This window comes from Phalaenopsis equestris, unplaced genomic scaffold, assembly GCF_001263595.1.
Source record: "Phalaenopsis equestris unplaced genomic scaffold, ASM126359v1 Scaffold000002, whole genome shotgun sequence".
Taxonomy (NCBI): Eukaryota; Viridiplantae; Streptophyta; class Magnoliopsida; order Asparagales; family Orchidaceae; genus Phalaenopsis; species Phalaenopsis equestris.
The window spans coordinates 50,892,875-50,912,112 of record NW_018164444.1 but is presented as its reverse complement, the minus strand read 5'-3'; the positions used below and the strand labels follow the sequence as shown (position 1 = coordinate 50,912,112).

At 33.9% G+C, this 19,238-nt stretch overlaps 1 protein-coding gene across 1 annotated transcript; it reads right to left on the bottom strand.

Annotated features, from left to right (window-relative positions):
• Positions 1 to 17,049: 17,049 nt before the first annotated feature.
• Positions 17,050 to 18,314, bottom strand: LOC110034166 (F-box protein At1g67340-like). Its single transcript, XM_020738458.1, has 2 exons — positions 18,063 to 18,314; positions 17,050 to 17,978 (listed from the first exon to the last, which is right to left on the bottom strand). Exons 1-2 carry the CDS (start codon positions 18,293 to 18,295, stop codon positions 17,126 to 17,128), a joined length of 1,086 nt encoding a protein of 361 aa, XP_020594117.1. The 5' UTR covers positions 18,296 to 18,314; the 3' UTR covers positions 17,050 to 17,125.
• Positions 18,315 to 19,238: the final 924 nt, after the last annotated feature.

Sequence of the window (19,238 nt, the reverse complement as noted above, 5' to 3'; positions counted from 1 at the left end):
CAAAAATAGTGCCGACATATATTTTCAAGGATCACTACTTTAGGGAGAGAATAATGAAGTTCAAATTTATTAAAGGTTATCCAGATATAGTAATCCTCACAAAAAAGAAAATGAAGGATTGAAAAGCAATCCCTTAAGAAAAAATAAAAAAAGTATTGAAAATCAATCCATGTATAAAAAAAGAAAATATATGTGAGGAGAAGCTTGACGAGACGCCTAATCAAAAATTGGCTTCACTGAAATCAACTTAAAGGAAAGAATTTAATTACTTTTTTGAATTTATATTCAAAGTATTAGCATCCTTACTAATAGAGTTCTCATGGACTTCTTTTTTATATTATTCTTCCAAGTTCCCTTATTGTGATAAATTAAAGTTATTCTTGAAATGAATATGAGACTAGAACTCTTAGACTTGATGACTAAATGGTCTTTCACCTATAATTTTGACCTGAATTATTAAAAAATTTTCTGAAAGTCTTGTTATTATATTCATTTAAATAAAAAATAAGCATATTTTTGAAGTAAAGTTCACTATAATGAAGCATAGTTTTATGTAGTAGAAGAATTACTTGAGGACAAGTAATAGTTAAGTTTGGGGGATTTCGACACACCAAAAATATTTTGGATTTTTCATATGTATTTTTACTCATTTATGGTGATATTACACTTTAAAGGAAGGTATTTTTCATGTTTTATTGCAGGTGTGATGATTTAAGGGATTTGGAGCAAAAGAAAGAAAAAAAGAATGAATTTGGAGTGAAAAGAGGCAAGCTAGACAATTCTGCCTACTGGCGCCAATGGTGCCCTATCTAGCGCCGACGGCGCCCAATTCCAGAGAGTTCATAACTTTTTAAGTGATAGAGCGTCGACGGCGCCCGATGTCGGTTTGAGCCTGAATTCAACTTATTTGGATAAATTTTGGAGGGTTGCTTGAGGAATCTCTTGAGAAATTCATTCTAAATAAATTTAAAGTGTTTTTGGTGCCCAAGTTTGGTGGTGTGAGTCTTGTGGGTAATGTTTTGTCTAGTATGGAGAGTGTTGTGAGAGTCTAGGGTTTGTGAGAGTCTTGTGAAGGATTCCTCTCTAAGGAGTGTAGGAGGAGAAGGAGAGTGAGAGATTGCATCTTCCTTACTTATCTAAAGAGGGAATTGTGTGTTGTTGTAAAAAGAGAAGAGAATTAAAAGGAACTTCATGGGATCTGCTTGGAAAAGAAATTCAGATAAGTTGTATTTACTTCTTATTTTTTTGTATGACGTTACTTGTATAGATAAAATCCTTGTTTTGTCGTATCTTCTCTGAGTAGTTTATTTTTCTTTCTCCTTGCAATGAGATATAGGGAAGTGATGATTTAGATTAGAGATAGATGTGTCGAATTAATGCTAAAATGTTGTGATGATTTTACACTTCGTGTTTCATTTACTTTTTGATCTGGTCAATTGAATTGTTAAAACTTGTTGTGAAACATATGATCTAGAAGGACTATGTATTCTACAATAAAACTTAATATCACATTCAAATTCCATAGATGGTGAAGTTCATGGGGGTTGAATGCAAATAAATAGATAAATATATTTTATTGAGTGAAGAATTGGATATTTTAGAGTGACATACTATAATCCCCAATTCGATCCTAGTGGTTGGAAACTAAAGCGAGAGTTAGCCTTCAGGCGAAGGGAAGTGGGAGCTCTAGAATGAAAGAAGACAGTATCCTCCCAGCCTAACTCCCAGCCTAACCACGGATTTAGTGACTAAACCTAGGATTAGCCAATGTTCTTTATAACACTAGGAAAAGGGTAAAAAATATGCATGCTCCTATTTGGCACAATACAAGGTCTTCACTAATCGTCTTCCACTAATCTTTATCTTTCACTCACCATAGTATCATTGTAAGCGGGAGGACACCTTTTCCATATTTGAAACATTCAATACAAAAATTAGTTATGTGTTAGATAACTTTGTTTAGAAACTTAGAAAGTAACTTTAGTAAACTTAAATGTTTAACCATCTTTACACTTTAACAACTTTAATATCTACAATACGTGCATTATGATTTGGATATTGGATTTATGTATTACGCTTTATGCTTTAAAGTTTCATAACTTTCCCTATGGGACAACAACCATGACTCCACTAGAGCCCTGTATTACTTGAGAAATACGTATACTTGCATTTATAAAATTTTAACTAAATAAAAGATATAAAATTATTAAAAAATAGAAAGTATGCATCAAGTTTTGGTACCATTGCTGGAGATTAAAGTTTTCAAGTAATGGTGTCAACTTGATAAAATCAAGCATATAAAAAAGTCGTGATCACTGAGCTTGATGAGATTATTGGTTTTTTTACTGATGGGCGTGGAGCTTGGAAGATTAATAAAGGAAACAAGGTAAACTTTCCTTTTTAGATGCTTAATGTTTGTTCGAGATCCTGGCCTTACTTTATATTTACTGAACTTCTTCCTATGAATCATTGTAGTGGGTAACCTGTGAGAGAGCCACTTTGAACTACTGTATTTAAAAGGGAAAACCTATAGATATTTGCCTTCTCATTTATAAAAATTTTATAAGTTCCTCTAAAGGAGGGACAACTGGAGGTTTTGGTTACCATTTACTCATTTACACCATGTGTATCAAATATGGAGTTAGATATCAATCATGGAAGGTAGTATTGTCATCGCCAAAGTCTATTGGAAAGGCTCAATTGGAAATGTATGGAAAGCACACTGGTTCAGGATTTAAGAGTGGAGGTTCAGACACTCCATCTACTTCAACCTTGAGACCTTCCACATCTATTAATTCTACTTTGGACAATGTATTAGAGCAGTTACTTATACAACAAGGAGATATTTTATCCTTAAAAAATTAGATGCAAGGATTAGAGACACACTTGGACCACAATGATGAGTATTTGCAGAGGAGAGTTGATTATGATGCTACTTTTAATGAGACTCTAGCAAAATTTTTTAGGGCCGATCATTCAATTGAATTTCCTACATGCCCTAGATTTTCTCCATATAAGAGTGGTGAAGAGATGGAGGAGGATGTTGATATTGTTGATGATGAGAAGGAGGATGATTAGATTTTTTTTACTTTAGATATTGCATTTAGATTTCCTTTGTTACTTGATGTATTATTGTTGGATTGTTGTGTTTGTACTTTGATTAGTCTTTTTAGGTTTACATGAATGTTGGACCGCTGTGCTACACCTTTTCATTTATTGTATAATTGCTTACTTTTTTTTGTACTAGTTTATATTGTCTGTGTGTTAGAGTAGTCTTTACTTTATGCTTTATAGTTATACATGTTAATTAGAATTATCACTACTCAGCACCTGTCTTTACTATTTGTACTTGTACTGTTTGCATGTTTAGTTCCCTGTTATAACTAATTTGTTAAATTTATCTCTCTTCACACTTGTTATGCATTTTGATGTTTAAAATTATTTAAAAATTTAAGTTTGGGGGAGAACAAAAAACTTTTTAAAGTTAAATTTTATTTGTCCTTAATAAACTATATATGCTTAAAATTATTCTAACATACCTATGATATGTGATGTTAAATTTAGAAACTATATTTTTGATTTTGTAAATGGTATAGTAGACTTAAGTAAAATTGTCTAATAATAAGGGAGAATTCTAGAGTTAAGAGTCTTGGTATAAAAGTTTGGATTATGTTTTTACTATTCAAAAAAAGAAATGTTGCATTTTTGAATTGCTAGGAATCTTAGATCTACACTTCAAAGAAAAGAATTAGAGAATCTATGAAAAATCATTATTGTGCTAATACACATTATCATGTGAAGAAATGTGAAATGTTGTTAACTTTAGGTAGAGAATAGTGAAATTCAAAATCATTAAAGGCTATCTAGATATAGTAACCCTCAGATAAAAAAGGATCATAATAAGAATTAAAATGATCGTGAAAGAAAAGAAAAAGGAAAAAGGAAAGAAAAGCCAAAAAGAAAATTATGTGAGGGGAAGCTTGAGAATGTCTAATTAAAAAATGGCTTCACATGAACCAACTTAAAGGAGAAAACTTTGATAGAATTCTGAGCTAAATATGAAGTATTAGTATCCTTACTCATAGAGTTCTTAGTTAATTCTTTTCTTTTAATTCTTCTGAGATTGCCAAGTATGGCAATATGCAATTATTTTTTAAATGAATAGAAAATCAAAATTCCTAAACATGAATACTTTTTATGCTTATACTTTATTTTTAACCTGAAGTATTGAATTTTTTTTCGAAAAAGTTTCACTATCACATTTATGGAACAAATGCTATGAGAATCTTTAAGTAAAACCCACTACCATAAGTTATAAGGTTTTTACATAATAAAAAGGGGTTACCTAAGCAGAAGAAACGTTTAAGTTTGGGGGGATTGACATGCCTAAGAATTGACTACCTTATTATATGCATTTAATGACTATTTTATTTGTCATTGCACTTTAAAGAAAGGTATTTTGCATGTTTTTGGTTTAAGTACAGGAAATGAAACTTTAGAGAAAATGGAGTGAAATAAGGGCAAAATAGAGCAAAAAAATTGCTCCTCATGATCTAACTCTATTGCATCAGCTTTTGGCACCATAGCACCAATTCTCGACATAAACAGACGCCATAGCTCCCCATTTTGGTGCGATAGCACTAGAAGCAGTTTTCAATTTGGTTCAATGAATTTAGAAAAATTTTGAAGAGGTGCTTGAAGTGACCCTGGTTTTTTTTCAGAGCTTTATAAAATGGGGTTGTTGGCTGGTCAAAAAATGGGACACTAATGGGTATGCGAGTTAGTAGGGGTGAGATTGTGTAAGAAGAGTTTGAAGATATCTTGAAAGGAACTTCAAGAATTTTTTGGGGAGGACATCTAAGATAAGTAATTATGTTTGTATTTGAATTTATATTGATAAGACTTGACTTTAAATATAAATCATATTTTGTTGTGTTATCCCCGTGAGTTCTGGATAGTTTTATTTTATTTTACCTTGCAATATGAAGTAATCATGTGGAGGATTTAATTTATTTTAAACTTCTTTTATTTCATAAGTTGTGATGATATTTTCATCGTTTTTCATTTACCTTGCAAACTAGTCATTTGTGATGTTAAAATTCGTTGTGAAACATAGTGACTCGGGAGGGTTATGATTTCACCCTACTAGTGAGTACCACACTAACTTTACGAGGAGGGGAACCACAATTTAAGGAGAGTAGAAATAGATAGGGAGATAAGTCTTGATGGACGTAGAATTGGTGTTTCTATGGTGACAGTATAGATCCTTTACCAATTTGATCTAAAGTTGGAACTGAGGGTCCTTAGTAGATCCTATAGAGAGGGTCCAACGGGTAATCTAAAAGTGGCAGACTAGAATCTACCCAACACTACCACACACGCTGGAAGTTACTTTAGATTAGTCAATATTCTTTATGCACTCGAAAGAGAGTAAAGAAGCAAGTATGCTCTTATTTGTCACAACACAACATTAAAATCTTTAAACTTTTTTAATTCCAACACTGATTAAGAATTAATTGTAAGGGAAAAGATTCTTTAAATAATTCAAACTTTTCTACATTTAATTAGTTTATAATATCTGAATTTTAATTGTGCCTAGAATTAAACCTTGCATACATTTAGCTTTAGTCTTTTCAAAATACTTCGACATTCTTCTCCAATAAGTTGTGTTTGCAGTTTTAATAGAAGTTTTTCTAAGTCATTATAGAAGTTATAACTTCCCCCGTGGGATCGATACTGAGGTTTCTAAAGAAAACTCTATATGACGGATCGATACTGAGGTTTTTAAAGAAAACTCTATATGACTTTAAACAATACATATACTTGTGTAGTACCCCTAGTGTGTAAACTATTTTCAAAACTACATAACATTTCGATTTTGCACACTAGCCGCTAAATTTAAATTGAGTCAAGTTTATAGCAATCTTTCGAAACTTAAATATCTGTGAAATTGTTGGTCGGGTCAATAACTGCCTAAAGATAGGCATTTAAAGGATTATTGGTGTTGTCCTTCAATCATCTAAAAATCACTTGGTCAACTTGGAGGTCTTCGGTTGGCCTTCTCAAGGGATAGGATATGTAAATGCCCTCTTTTCGTTAGGGTGAACTAGACTATCATTTGGAGGGTGTATCATCGTATTCGGGCAAACAGTTCTACTTGGATAGGGGGCATTCTTTAGAGGATAATAAAGATATTTCGTGGGGTATCCTTTGGCCATCTTTATGAAGAGTTTCAGAATCAGTTGAGGGAGTCGGTTACAAATGACTGTCCTTTAGGTGCCACATATCCATTCGTTCGGATTGTACTTCCATTCGGTCAGTTAATAGTTCTGACTGAAGAAAAAGAACATTGACACTTATGTCTTTTGACTATCACGATGCAGTCTTTTAGTGTTCATAAGCGAGAATTGTTAAATATTCTCAAGATTTGTGCGAACATATTTTTATGCACATGTATGAAATCTAGTTACAATAAAGTCGCGAATTTTTATGACAACTAGATTAAAAATTAATGATTAAAAGATACTTCGAATCCGAGTCACCTAATTAGGAAGAATAATCTCCACTAATCTATCCACGCACATAAATATAGTAATTCGAGTTTATATGGGCTAAAATATGTAATATATTAATTAGAAATAAATGAAGAAAACTAAAATATTGGGTTCGTACCAGTTGGCTAGATAGAACTAGCATTATTTCTTAGGGCGAGCATTCAATAAATGTTGAATTTTTTTTAAGGCGAGCTAAGTCACAAAATATGTTTTTTAATTGGGAAAAAAATAAATATAACAAGGGCATTCAAAATTATGTCCAAACTATGTAACAAAAATTTAAATTTCAGTCTTTTTATACAAAATTACAAATTTCAACAGGAAGAAAATTGCCCATTGGGAAATAATTTGATTTCGCCTCTCGTCTGAGAGAAATTATTGCATACGGACACCGCATGCATCTCTGCATGCGGTGTCCGATCCTAACCGTAGATCCCGGTGATCTACGGTGATGATTATTTCATTTTTCTTTTTTAAAGAAAAAAATTTAGGTGAAGCCCATTAAATTACATCCTGACCGTAAATCTCAGGATTCCGTATGAAATAACTTTTTCTCGTCCGAGCACTCTAAACTCTCCATAATATTTTTCTTTTCTTTTCTCATAAAAATAATATTAAAATAATGAGTCCAAGTCATTTTTCTCCATCAGACTGACCCGTCTCATAGAAAAAGTGAGCCAGATTTGACCACCATTATTTCTCTTATTATCAATTTATTTTTTAATTGGGTAGATTTATTGTCAAATTCCAATAAATAAATCAAAATTTGAAAACGAGCATTCAAGACTTGAATCTGTTATCTTTCATTTTCCGTTTCGTTTTCTAAAACAAATTCGTTTCCTGCCCTAAAGCTGTCCACTTGTCGTCCCGCGTAAGAGTTTTCTTCTCCCTGCTATTATAAGAAACAGAATTACTTTTAGTTTTATGAGAAACGCTAATTATTCAGAGGATAAAATCATATATATATCCGTAATATAATTTTTAAATTGTAAATATATTTTTATTATAAATGTATACACACTAGAACTCTCAGCAAAAACCTCAAACAAAGCAAATGACCCGGCGTAAAAAGCTTCCCTTCGAGGTAAGCGATCGACTTGTAATTTAATACCAAGCATGAGAAACCGCGTCACTAAACCTGGGATATGTCAAAGCAATGGAGATGTTTTCCCACTAGATGGTGACGTGATCTACCGCGAGTGAGACGCAAATCTTCCCGACAGCGAGTTTCGTCGGATATACCGCATAGGCAGTGACAAGATCCGCCCCAAGACCTTGTGAGAGAGAATATCCGTTCGAAACGATGAACCGGCAAGGCAGACAAAGACACATGCCTGTAAGACTTGAGCCAAACGACAAACAAGCCATGATGCACACGATGAAACAAACCCGTCAGCCGGCTTACAAAGACACATGTCTGTAAGACTTGAGTCAAACAACAAACAAGCCATGATGCACACGATGAAACAAATCAACCCGTCAGCCGGCTGACCGAGCAGGTCGTAGGCGAGAACCCTCGACCACGGCTAATCGACCGACCCACTTTTGGCCACGACGGACGAGATTTACACTCGATTGGATGCCTCGACCGGCCAACACAAGATAAGGTCGCCACCCAGACCGCCGTGTCAACCTACCGAAGTAAAGCAAGTTGATTGGTCAATTACCTTAATGTTATAATTTAAACTATATTATAGATATGTTATAAAATATATATAATTTATTAGAGCATTGATTCACCTTAATATACCATATTTTTAATGCATGTTTTATAAGCCTCTTATGTACATTTTTGATGATATTACACTTTAAAGGAATATATTTTGCATGTTTTTGGTTTCAGATACATGGAATAGACATTTATATAAAATGATAAAAAAATAGAACAAAAATAATGATTTTTGTGCCACCCTTTGGCTCCATAGCATCACTATCGAATGAGAAAGGCGCTATAGCGCCCCAAACTGACGCTATAATGCTAGTAACTATCGTTCTAGAAGATACATCAAATTTGGCCAAATTTTGGAGGGGTGTTCGAAGCAACCCTTGGTTATTTCCTGTTTTATATTTAATGAGAAGGATTTGACTGAATTTAGATATTTATGAGCAATAGTGACTTATGGGTGTTCGAAGCAACCCTTGGTTATTTCCTGTTTTATATTTAATGACAAGGATTTGACTGAATTTAGAGACATTTTGGAGCCTCAAAACTTTAATTGGGCAGCAATAGTGACTTATTTTTTTCATATTTTGTGTTCGAGTATAAATATGAGTATGTTTTAGTGTGAAGAAGTTTGGAGATTGCTTCGAGGAAACTCCAAAAGATTGCTTCGGGAGATAGCATAAGGTACTTCATATTTATGTTTGAGTTTTTGCTGTAAAACTTGGATTTCACTGCAAAAAAATTGTTTTTGTTTAATATTCAGGAATTCTGAGTAGTTCATTTTCTTCCTTAGTTCCTTTTCTTTCTTCTTGCATGTGGGACTTAATTTTGTGGGATGAGAATGATTTAAATATATTTTTTTACTTTTAAAAATTGTGATGATATTTTAACTGAATCTTCATTTACTCCGCAAACTGACCACTGAGTAGTTCATTTTCTTCCTTCTTGCATATGGGACTTAATTTTGTGGGATAAGAATGATTTAAATATATTTTTTTTACTTTTAAAAATTGTGATGATATTTTAACTGAATCTTCATTTACTCCGCAAACTGACCAATTGTGGCGTTAAAATCTGTTGAGAAACATAATGAACTAGGAGGGCTATGGTTTCACCCAAGTGGATACCATACTTCATTCTAAGCAGAGCCATTGCGATCACCTAAGGGAAAGTGCAAATAAAAAGGTAGATAAGTTTTGATGAGCATAAAATTAGTCAGATCTAGAGTGACAGACTAGATTCTTAACAGTTTGGCTTAAATTTTAGTACCCTGACGTTGGGATTCAGTCATTACGATGGCATATGCTAGGGGCATCTAGAGGTGAGAAGCTAGATATCACTGATGTGGAGTCGAGATGTTATGAAATTGACCTTAAATTAGCTAATGTTCTTTGGAAGCACTGGGAGGGAGTATAGAATAAGGTATATTTCTATTTTTCAAAATACCTTAAGTCTGTTTTAAATCATTTGAATCCTATATAAACAAAAATCTCTTTACAAGAGGAAAGGTTTTCCATAATGTCCAAACTGGTTGTTATATATTGTTAAGTTGTTACATTTAGTTGTTACTTTCATTTTAAGCTCTTTTAACAGTAATTTTTAGCAAACATATCATTTTAAATCTTTTATCTTTTAAAATTGCAATTTAAATAGAATTTTTGTAAGTTGATTTTAAGAGTTATCGCATTCCTCGCGGATTGATACTAGGTTTTTAAAAAAAATCCTATATTACTTGAAACGAAAAGTATACTTGTGTAGTACGCATAGTGTGAAAATCTATAATATAATTCATAAATCATTGCAAGTGTTCATACTAACTGCTAGATATAAATTGAGATATATTTTCTGGCTTAAGTAAGGAGATTAAAAATATACCTAAGAGCTAGTGGGTCAAGTTTTTAACATCGTTGCCTAGGAAAAAGACAAAAAATTTTACCTTACAATTTTATTTGAATTGTAGTTTTAAAAATTTTAAAAAAACATTAAAAAACCAATAACAAAAAAAATTCAAAATTAAAAATTCAAAAAAAATATATATTTTTTTCCATTTTTGGTGTGCTATTTTATTTTCTGCAATTTTTACAGTGTTTATGTGTAGTTTTGAATCTGAAAATTTAGTGCCTTACGATCCTGAATTGGAACAAACTTTTAGAAAAGTTCAAAAACAAGGAAGAATTCACAATTCTCAAGAAATGACAAACACATCGCAAAATAATATTGAATTTCAAACTGCTGAAAATGAACATCATAATTTACAAAAATCTTTAAGGGATTACGCAAACCCTACAGTAGATGAAATTCATTTAAGTATTCAAACTTCTGCTATAGAGGCTAACTCATTTGAATTTAAACCTTCGATTATACAAATGGTATAAAATAATCAGTTTGGAGGAACACCATATGAGGACCCTAATTTACATTTAGCTAAATCTTAGAACTGTGTGCTATATTTAAATATGTTGTCCTATCAAATGATGTCTTCAGACTATAACTATTTCTTTTTTAACTAAGAGATAAAAGCTAAAATGTGGTTAAATTCGTTAACACCTAGATCTATTAGAACTTGGGGAGATTTAGCTCAAAAATTTTTGGATAAGTATTTTCCACCTTCCAAAACTACAAAACTTATAAATGATATTACTTCTTTTATTCAGTACGAAGGATAATCTATACTTATAAATGATATTACTTCTTTTATTCAGTATGAAGGAGAATCTATATATGAAACTTGGGAAAGAATTAAGGAACTCTTTAGAAAGTGTCTACATCATGTTTTGCCAAACTATAAGGAACTCTTTAGAAAGTGTCTACATCATGCTTTGCCAAACTAGTTAATCATTCAAACTTTTTATAATGAGTTAGTAGGATCCCTTAGATCTAGTATAGATGTTGTTTTTGGAGGTTCATTAATGTCAAACCCCTTTGATGAAACTTACTCATTAATTGAAAAAATGGCTACAAATAATTTCAATGACCCTCAGATCGGGTAAATCCTAAGAAAGTATCCAATATTCATGATAACGATGCATTTCAATGATTGCATGTCAAGTTGTTGCATTATCTAAAAAGATAGAACAAATTGGAATGATTTCTCCAACACTCCAAATGTTTAAATAAATGATGGCACCATTATGTGTTCGAGAAGCCACGATCTTCCAAGGAGTGCATTGAAGATGTATCTAAGTTGATGATATGGAATTTTGCTGCAGTTTAAAAAACTCCTAATTTTAAGTGGTAGTGTTACTGACCCAAGTGCTTCTTTTAGGTTAAATCCTCGTAATAACATTTTATATGATAAAAGTCTACATGTGTCCACTTCAAGTTATGCAAGTGTTTTTAGATTCATAATATTCACAAATGCACCAGGATCAACAAGAACTCTGGATAATTTAAATCGTCCATTGTTGATGAACATAAATAGTGGTTGATTATGTTTTGTTGTTACCAACAGAAGTTCATCATCTATAAATGTGAGTTTGGGACCCTCATTATAATATTTTGCTTCTCCTTTATATGTTACTTGAGCAATATAAATCATAGGATATTATAGTTCCTTGATTAATGTCTACCTCTTTTCCTTGGATAGAATGAGGGTGTCATAAATACAGTGCTTGACTAGTAAATTTCTTAGATGAGATAGTACATTATAATCAACTTTAGGGATAACTTTCATAGGCTCATCTTGGATAGGAACATCTTGTGGCAGTATTGTAGGCTCACTAATTCTTATGCTTTTCTCTTAAGGTACACTATGCATTGGAGCATTCTGCCACTTCCAAGGTTAACCTCAAAAGCTTATGTTACGGAATTGTTAGTAGAGTGTTTGACGAGAATTTAATCTTGAGTTTCTTCAGAATTTGAAGGTTCTAATTTGATTCTAATAAATGTACCCTTAAGATTGAGTACAAGGGCATCACTATCAGAAGACCAATTGTAATTTTTGTAAATGTTCTCTTTTATAACTTGAGAATTATTATTATGAAGATTGTTTGAATTATTAGGATTTCACTGTCATTATAATTATTATTCACTGTCGTTAGAATTATTACTTGAGTCAATCAATAAGGATTCATTAGAAATAAATAAGATATAATAAGAACAATGACTCATATTCTTCGTAATACCAGAGGGATAGAAATAATAATCATACAGAGTTTATGGTGGGAGGGTTACATGACCATCACCCTAAACAACTATCCTAGGAATAAAACTCTATACTATCCTTGAAATTTCTATACATGATTTCTCTCCTTTAACTCATCCTTCAAGAGTTGTTAACTTCCATTTTCGTGTCTTTTTTTCTACTTACTCATGAACTACTGAAATGTTAGGTTTAATTGATGTCCAAACTCCTTTAACTCATCCTTCAAGAGTTGTTAACTTCCTTTTTGGTGTCTTTTCTTCTACTTACTCATGAACTATTGAAATGTTAGGTTTAATTGATGTCCAAACTCCTTCTTAGGTTGTTCCCATAAGACTCTGAACTCTCTTTATGATTTTCCTAGCAGTCTTGGATAGAACAAGATTCTAACCTTCCACTTCCTTACTTGGCTTATCAGATTTTATTCTTTAACCAAAGACCACATTCACTAACCTTGTGTTGGTTCCTTCAAATATTATTTATGAATGATAATCGTATAGTCTTTAGGGTTCCTTTTTATCCAATCTTTGAAAGAAAAGCATTCTTTTATCGTGTGTCTGAGAAGTCTGTGATACATGCAGTAATTGGGCTCATTATTCCTTCCTACATTTTCTGGTTTCCAGTTTCTCACAGTTTGAAGTCTAAACTTTTGAGAAGGCTTTTAAACATTTTCTTCAAAGCACTATCCTAGAAAAGAATATACCCAATTCTTCTTTTGTTCAAAAGTTAATGTTGACATCCTTAATACCTCAAGCAATTACTATTGCAGGTGTTATTGTGAGGGCTGCCACTGCTGTTTTTTGGAATTTTTAGACTATATTTTCATATGCCGCTTTCCATGACCAATAATAGACAAATTCTCATACCTTTTATCTTAAGCCTTTTGGGTTTTTTCTTAGCATTCTAATTTAATAGTGATAGTTATTTTATCTCTTCTTGTAGGCTAGTTGCTTTACTAATTAACTTTTCAAAACTCCTGATAGTGAAACCTTTCAAAAACAAAGCAACTAGCCCATGTTCTTCAAAAGGATTTCTATGGCATGCTATTATTGTAACTTAAGTTAGTACTTAAACTTATGATTCTTCACATTAAGATGTTGTCAAGAAGGATTTATTAGGCTTCTGTTTCTCGATGAATAAATCACCTACAGTGACATGTCGTTGAACTCCATCAAATCTATTTTTAAATATACTTTCTAGCTCTGAAAAATGTCTTAACACTCCCATTAGGCAATTGGACATACTAATTAAAGAATTATGTTAAAATTTTTGTGCGTTGCAACTCAAGAGTATACCAAAACAAGCCTTCTCTTAAGAGCTAATCTAATACAACATGAATAACTGCTAGCTCTAAGTCCCTAAATTTAAGTCTCTAAGTCCTACTTAACCCTCAGAACCAAATTAGGAAACTTCTTAAACTTCCTAGGGCTCCTAAAGAGTTCTCAGTAAAGCTTAAGAATTATTTTGTGGCTTCTATAGATTATCAAGTTGCATAACGACGACCCATTTAAATTCTCTATAGGAAGTGATTGCTCTGATTAGGAAATTATGTTTCCAGCGAAGGGTTGGATATTTTAGTGGCATGAGGAACAACCAACAATTAATAATTTCCTTAATTTTTAATAAACATGTACATGTCTTGAATGAAGCTGCATGATGAACAAGATCTAATCTTCCTTTAAAAGATTTTATATGCAAATTCTTTAACTTTTATGGCGCTTTTGCTTCTTCTTTTTTTTTTTGGAAAGTATTCCTTAATAACTCTTTCTTTTTTCTACATTCCCTCATTCTCTTCTCTCTATGGTCTGAAGGAGATGAAACTTCAATGTATGAAAAATACAATTCATCATCTTTGGCTGGTATTCATGGTTGATCTCTCCTAACTCTTCCACTGATTTCTCTCCTCTTTTACTAATCTTCCTTTAAAAGATTTTATATGCAAATTCTTTAACTTTTATGGCGCTTTTGCTTCTTCTTTTTTTTTTTGGAAAGTATTCCTTAATAACTCTTTCTTTTTTCTACATTCCCTCATTCTCTTCTCTCTATGGTCTGAAGGAGATGAAACTTCAATGTATGAAAAATGCAATTCATCATCTTTGGCTGGTGTTCATGGTAGATCTCTCCTAACTCTTCCACTGGTTTCTCTCCACTTTTACTTATCGATTTATATGATCCAAATGGTTTGTGAACTCTACGTGATACACTAAGTATATGCTTTTATGTCTCTCAAATTATTGACATTGCTTGCTCCTTTAGCTCATTCATTTTTTTAATCATGAACACTTGTGTGCACACCATGCTAATAGAATTTTCTCAAGCTTGAAGTTCTTCCTTGTGTAAAGCTCAGCTTCTAATTTCGGACATAATCCACCTTCACTACATCTTAGAGGATGTTGAATTCTAAAATAAAAATGTTCTCATACCACGTAGGTAGAGTTTGTAAGAGAAAAGAGGCGAAGAAGAATATTTAATAAATTAGATAGTGAAATAAGCAAATCTCTTCCCCTCTTGTTCAAGGATAGCCACATCTTGTTGTATTTTTTGTCAAGCATGCTCAAGGAGAGTTAAATAAGTGGCTTTAGAAAAAGAAAGATTCAAGTTAACATTGTGTCTGTTGATGATGTTGCTGATATTAAGAGTACATAGAGCATACTAATAAAGGTATATATTTATTGCTGAGTCACTTTATTGATAGAATTTATTAAAATTTGATTGTGTGAATTGCTTAACGAATGGACCAAATGAAATGTAATTAATTTGTAAGATTGGATTAATTGAACCCAGCTAAATGACTTTTCTAAACAACTTGTATCAAACTGCTCTTCACAAATTGATTATGCCAAGCTGACGACCTATACAGACTTTTGTTATTTTAAATAACATAAAACATTCTTATTTAATATAGATGTTTGAGATTGTTTAATCTTGACTTGATCGTGAACCACACCCAATGAATAGAGTTTAAGATAAGGAGAGAGAAACCGAGAGACAGAGAGAAATACATACTAAAGAACATCAATTTGATGGGAGGTATGTAACCCTTTATTCTTAGGATGATCCCTCTAATTATAAAGAACTGGGGGTACAACATATGTAGTTACATTTATGGCCCCCTTTAATGTAGACTATACAGAGCTTTGTAGGCATTCTACTCAATGTGGGCTTAGAATTTGACCACTCTGAGACTTGGCTGGTTGGATTGGTTAGCCTTTAGTAGGCATTGTCGGACAGTTAAGCTTGAGAGGCTCGTCAATTGAACTGGTTTGATAAAGGTTGTAGATCAGCCCGGTTCGATAAAGACTAAAGGTCGGCCTGGTTTGATATAGATTGCATGTCGACCTGGCTTTATGTTGCTGGTGGGTTGAACATTTACGGGTAATAGTTCGGCAAGATTGACTCAAACGGCTAAGTTGTGTCGATCAGTTGATCAAATCTAGCCGCCAAGCTTCAATCCCTGATAAGGGGCTGTTGTCAGCTGAGCAAAGCTAGGCTATATTGCCAAAGAAATGTGATACAACGGAGGTCCGAGCTCCCACTCCGCCCCCCACTGTATCAAGTCCGTTGTCCGGACACAATATTTTTTTTTAAGAGAGGGCTACAACCACCATCGTCATGGTGATGGCCAATTTGTTGCCTTTGATCCACTTCCTAGAAAAATAATTATTCTTATAGGTGCCTACTAAAGAAACCCTCGATGATCATTATTCTCCCAAGATTTTTTTTTTTTTTTTTTTTTTTTTTTGGTGAGCCCTCCTTTCATATACATTAGACTATCGGTATCATCACATCTCCTCAAAATTTGTGCAGACATTTATTTGGTGTATAAAGATCATCCTATATTTTGCCAAGTAATGGTCTTTTGTTAATATATATAATAGTTTTGAGTTCTATGTCTGAAAATCCTCTTTAAATTATTTTATCTGATTACCTCACTATCCATCAGTGTGATGTTATAGAAACGGACAGCGCAAAATTTCTATGCAAAAGACTTCCACAGAAGCGACGAAAATAAAACAACGTAATTTTAAAAGTTTAACATATTCTTCAAGAAATTTCCGGACATAATGCAAGGTCCAGAAACCTTTAGCTGATGATTCTTATTCCGATAGGCGCGGACCACCTTCATGTTTTTCAAACGATTGAAATTAGTTAGAATACTTTTGTGACTTTTAATTTTGGCTGATTTAAATTGAATATCTTAATTAAGTTTCAGATAAACATAAATTTCAAATAAAACTTTAATTCCAAAAAAAAAAAACTTCATTCACATTAAGAGTCCGTTTGGGGCAGCTTATAAGTGCGGGCGGTGTTTTCAATATACCGCATCACCGTTTGAAAAACATGTTTTGATAGCTTAATGTGAATGAAGTTTTTTTTTTAAGCACATTAAAGATAAGCATAAGTTGCCCCAAACATACCGAAATTCTCAAACTGTTCTTAAGACGTTTCATAATTCTAACATCAACATTTTAACTTCCTCCCATTCCATCAAATTTTTAATGTTAGATTTTAAAAATTAATAATAAAATAAAAAAAAAATCAAATTATAATCCCATAAATAACAAAACTATTAACTTTATCGAAACTTAATGCCATCGCTCCGAGTACGCCGCCCAAGTTCTAAAAGATACGATTTTTAAACCCTGCACATCAGAAAGATTGAATTTTCTCCCCTCAAAAACAACAAAATGAAAATGAACAAAAAAAGCATCTAAAAAAAAAAAAAAAACAGAAAAGAGAGCCCGCCGGAAAACATTACCACCACTGTCATCGACCCTCCAAATTCACATCCCCACCCTGTACCCCTGCCGCCGGCATCCCCTCACCACCATCAAGCCATCTCTCCATCGGAGCACATTCCAACTTATGCGCAACCTTCCAGTGCATCGCCTGACACGCCCTCGAACAATAATTAACGACACCACAAACCGAACATCGCCGAAATTCATGTCGCCTCGTCTCCGGCCTTCCACACCCTCCATGAGAACACATCCTCAACCCTTCCCTCTCCCTCCCCTCCCCTTTCTCTTCAAACCACTCCACCATAAACCTGTTAACCCCATGCCCTCCCACCGCCGGCACGCTACACCCAAAATCACTCAGCAACGAACTCGCCACAAAGGCCAAAGACGCCAGTTTTTCACTCGACAAAACCGAAGCAAGCTCCCTCGCGTTCGCCTGAAGAAGAAACCGCCGCCCTTCGCCGATGTTCTGTTTCACTCCGTAGCCGTCTTGCAGACAGTGCCCCAGCTCTCGAAGCGCGTCGATATGGCCAAAATACGCCGCGCGGGCGCAGAGAGCGACGCCGGCGCGGAGATCTTTCTTGTTTTTGGAGCCGCCGCTGCCATTAAATTGGATGACGGCGAGCGAGTACAACGCCGCAGAGTGCGAACCCATGGCCGCTTTGGCCATCAGCGACGCACCGCTTCCCCTGTTTTCCAAGCAGTAGAAACGGATCATGCCCAGAGTGTAACAGGCTTCCCGGCTGCCGGCGTCGGTACATCGCTTAAGGAATCGGTGCGCTGATTCCGACCAAGTTTTTGCTCTCACGCAAACCCCTTTTACTGATAATTTGGAAAGAACCATCGGATGCGTTCCTAATGCGTTAAATCGCCTGCATCTGAAAATAAAGTTGGAATCTTGTTTAGAATATGGGTAAGAGATCAGAGATTTTTCAAAAGTTGATCATTTTATTGATGATTACGTGAGGAGGAGGCTGATGAGATCTGCGGGAGCAGAGGCGGTGGCGGATAGTTTGCTGAAGGTGAAGAGGAGCAGGTCGTCGGGGAGGCCGTCAAGGAAATCGACGCCTTTGTCGGAAGACAGTGCGCTTGCGGCGGACTCCGGCTGTTTGACCGCCATATGTTGAAAGATGCGGATTTGTGAGCTCGAGCTCCAGTCCGCTTCGTGTGTGCATCGATCGGCTTTTGAAAACATCGATGCTTCTGCGGGAGGAACCCCCGCATTAAATAGTTGATCCGACATGAGGAGGAGATGGGGTAGAAGAAGGGGCAGCGCAGTTGAAATGACTATTTTGTCCAGGTCAAAAGTCAGATAACGTTGACTGAGTTCCGTTTGCTTTTAAGACGGAAACCGTCCTATATTTAAATCAGTTTCCCTAAGAAAATTTAAAAGTGATTAAAAACGGTCTATAATTACTTTATGCATGCTTATGGGGGGGGGGGGGGGGGGGGGGGCGATGCCACGTGGCATGATGCATCGGCGGAGGCGGACAACTTTAACGGTAATGGTGAAAGATTGTGTTTTAATTCTGAAGATGTCAAGACAGATTATTGGTTTCAGGCATTGGCTGGGATGAAAAGGAATAATGTCCGGGCATCAAAAATTAAGGTTGTCAAATTCGGAGGGATAATGAAACGGAAGAAATAAATGTTTTGACTTTCATTGTTCAATAAAAGTTTAATTAGAGAGTTAATGTGTATAATATTTAAATTTTATAATTTAACATAAATATTTGAATAATAATATATTAATATTAATTTTATTAATTTAATAAATGATATTTTAATTTGAGATAATATTTTTTAATATTTGGAATAATATTCTAAATTAAATTATGAATACGTGATTTTTTTTTTGATATACCATAAAAAAATTTTATCGTTTGATATGAATCTCGGGGCATCTTTGGGGTGATAAATATTGCAAATTAAAAGTCAAGATTATTCAGAGCCTCGATTTTAATAAGTTTATGGTCAATCTGTTTGTCTCAACAAGATGAACATAATGATAGAAAAATTGGTTCGATTTGACAAGAATGTCAAAATAAAGCCATCAAGTCACAATTGAAAACTTCAAATCATTAAGTGAATGGTCTAATGAACTCCAAATATTACCTACATAATCAAATCGAGCACTT

Coding starts and splice junctions, on each gene's coding strand:
- LOC110034166 (XM_020738458.1), bottom strand. CDS start 18,295: ATGTTTTCAAAAGCCGATCGATGCACACACGAAGCGGACTGGAGCTCG. Junction 17,979..18,062: donor CTCATCAGCCTCCTCCTCAC/GTAATCATCAAT, acceptor CTTTATTTTCAG/ATGCAGGCGATTTAACGCAT.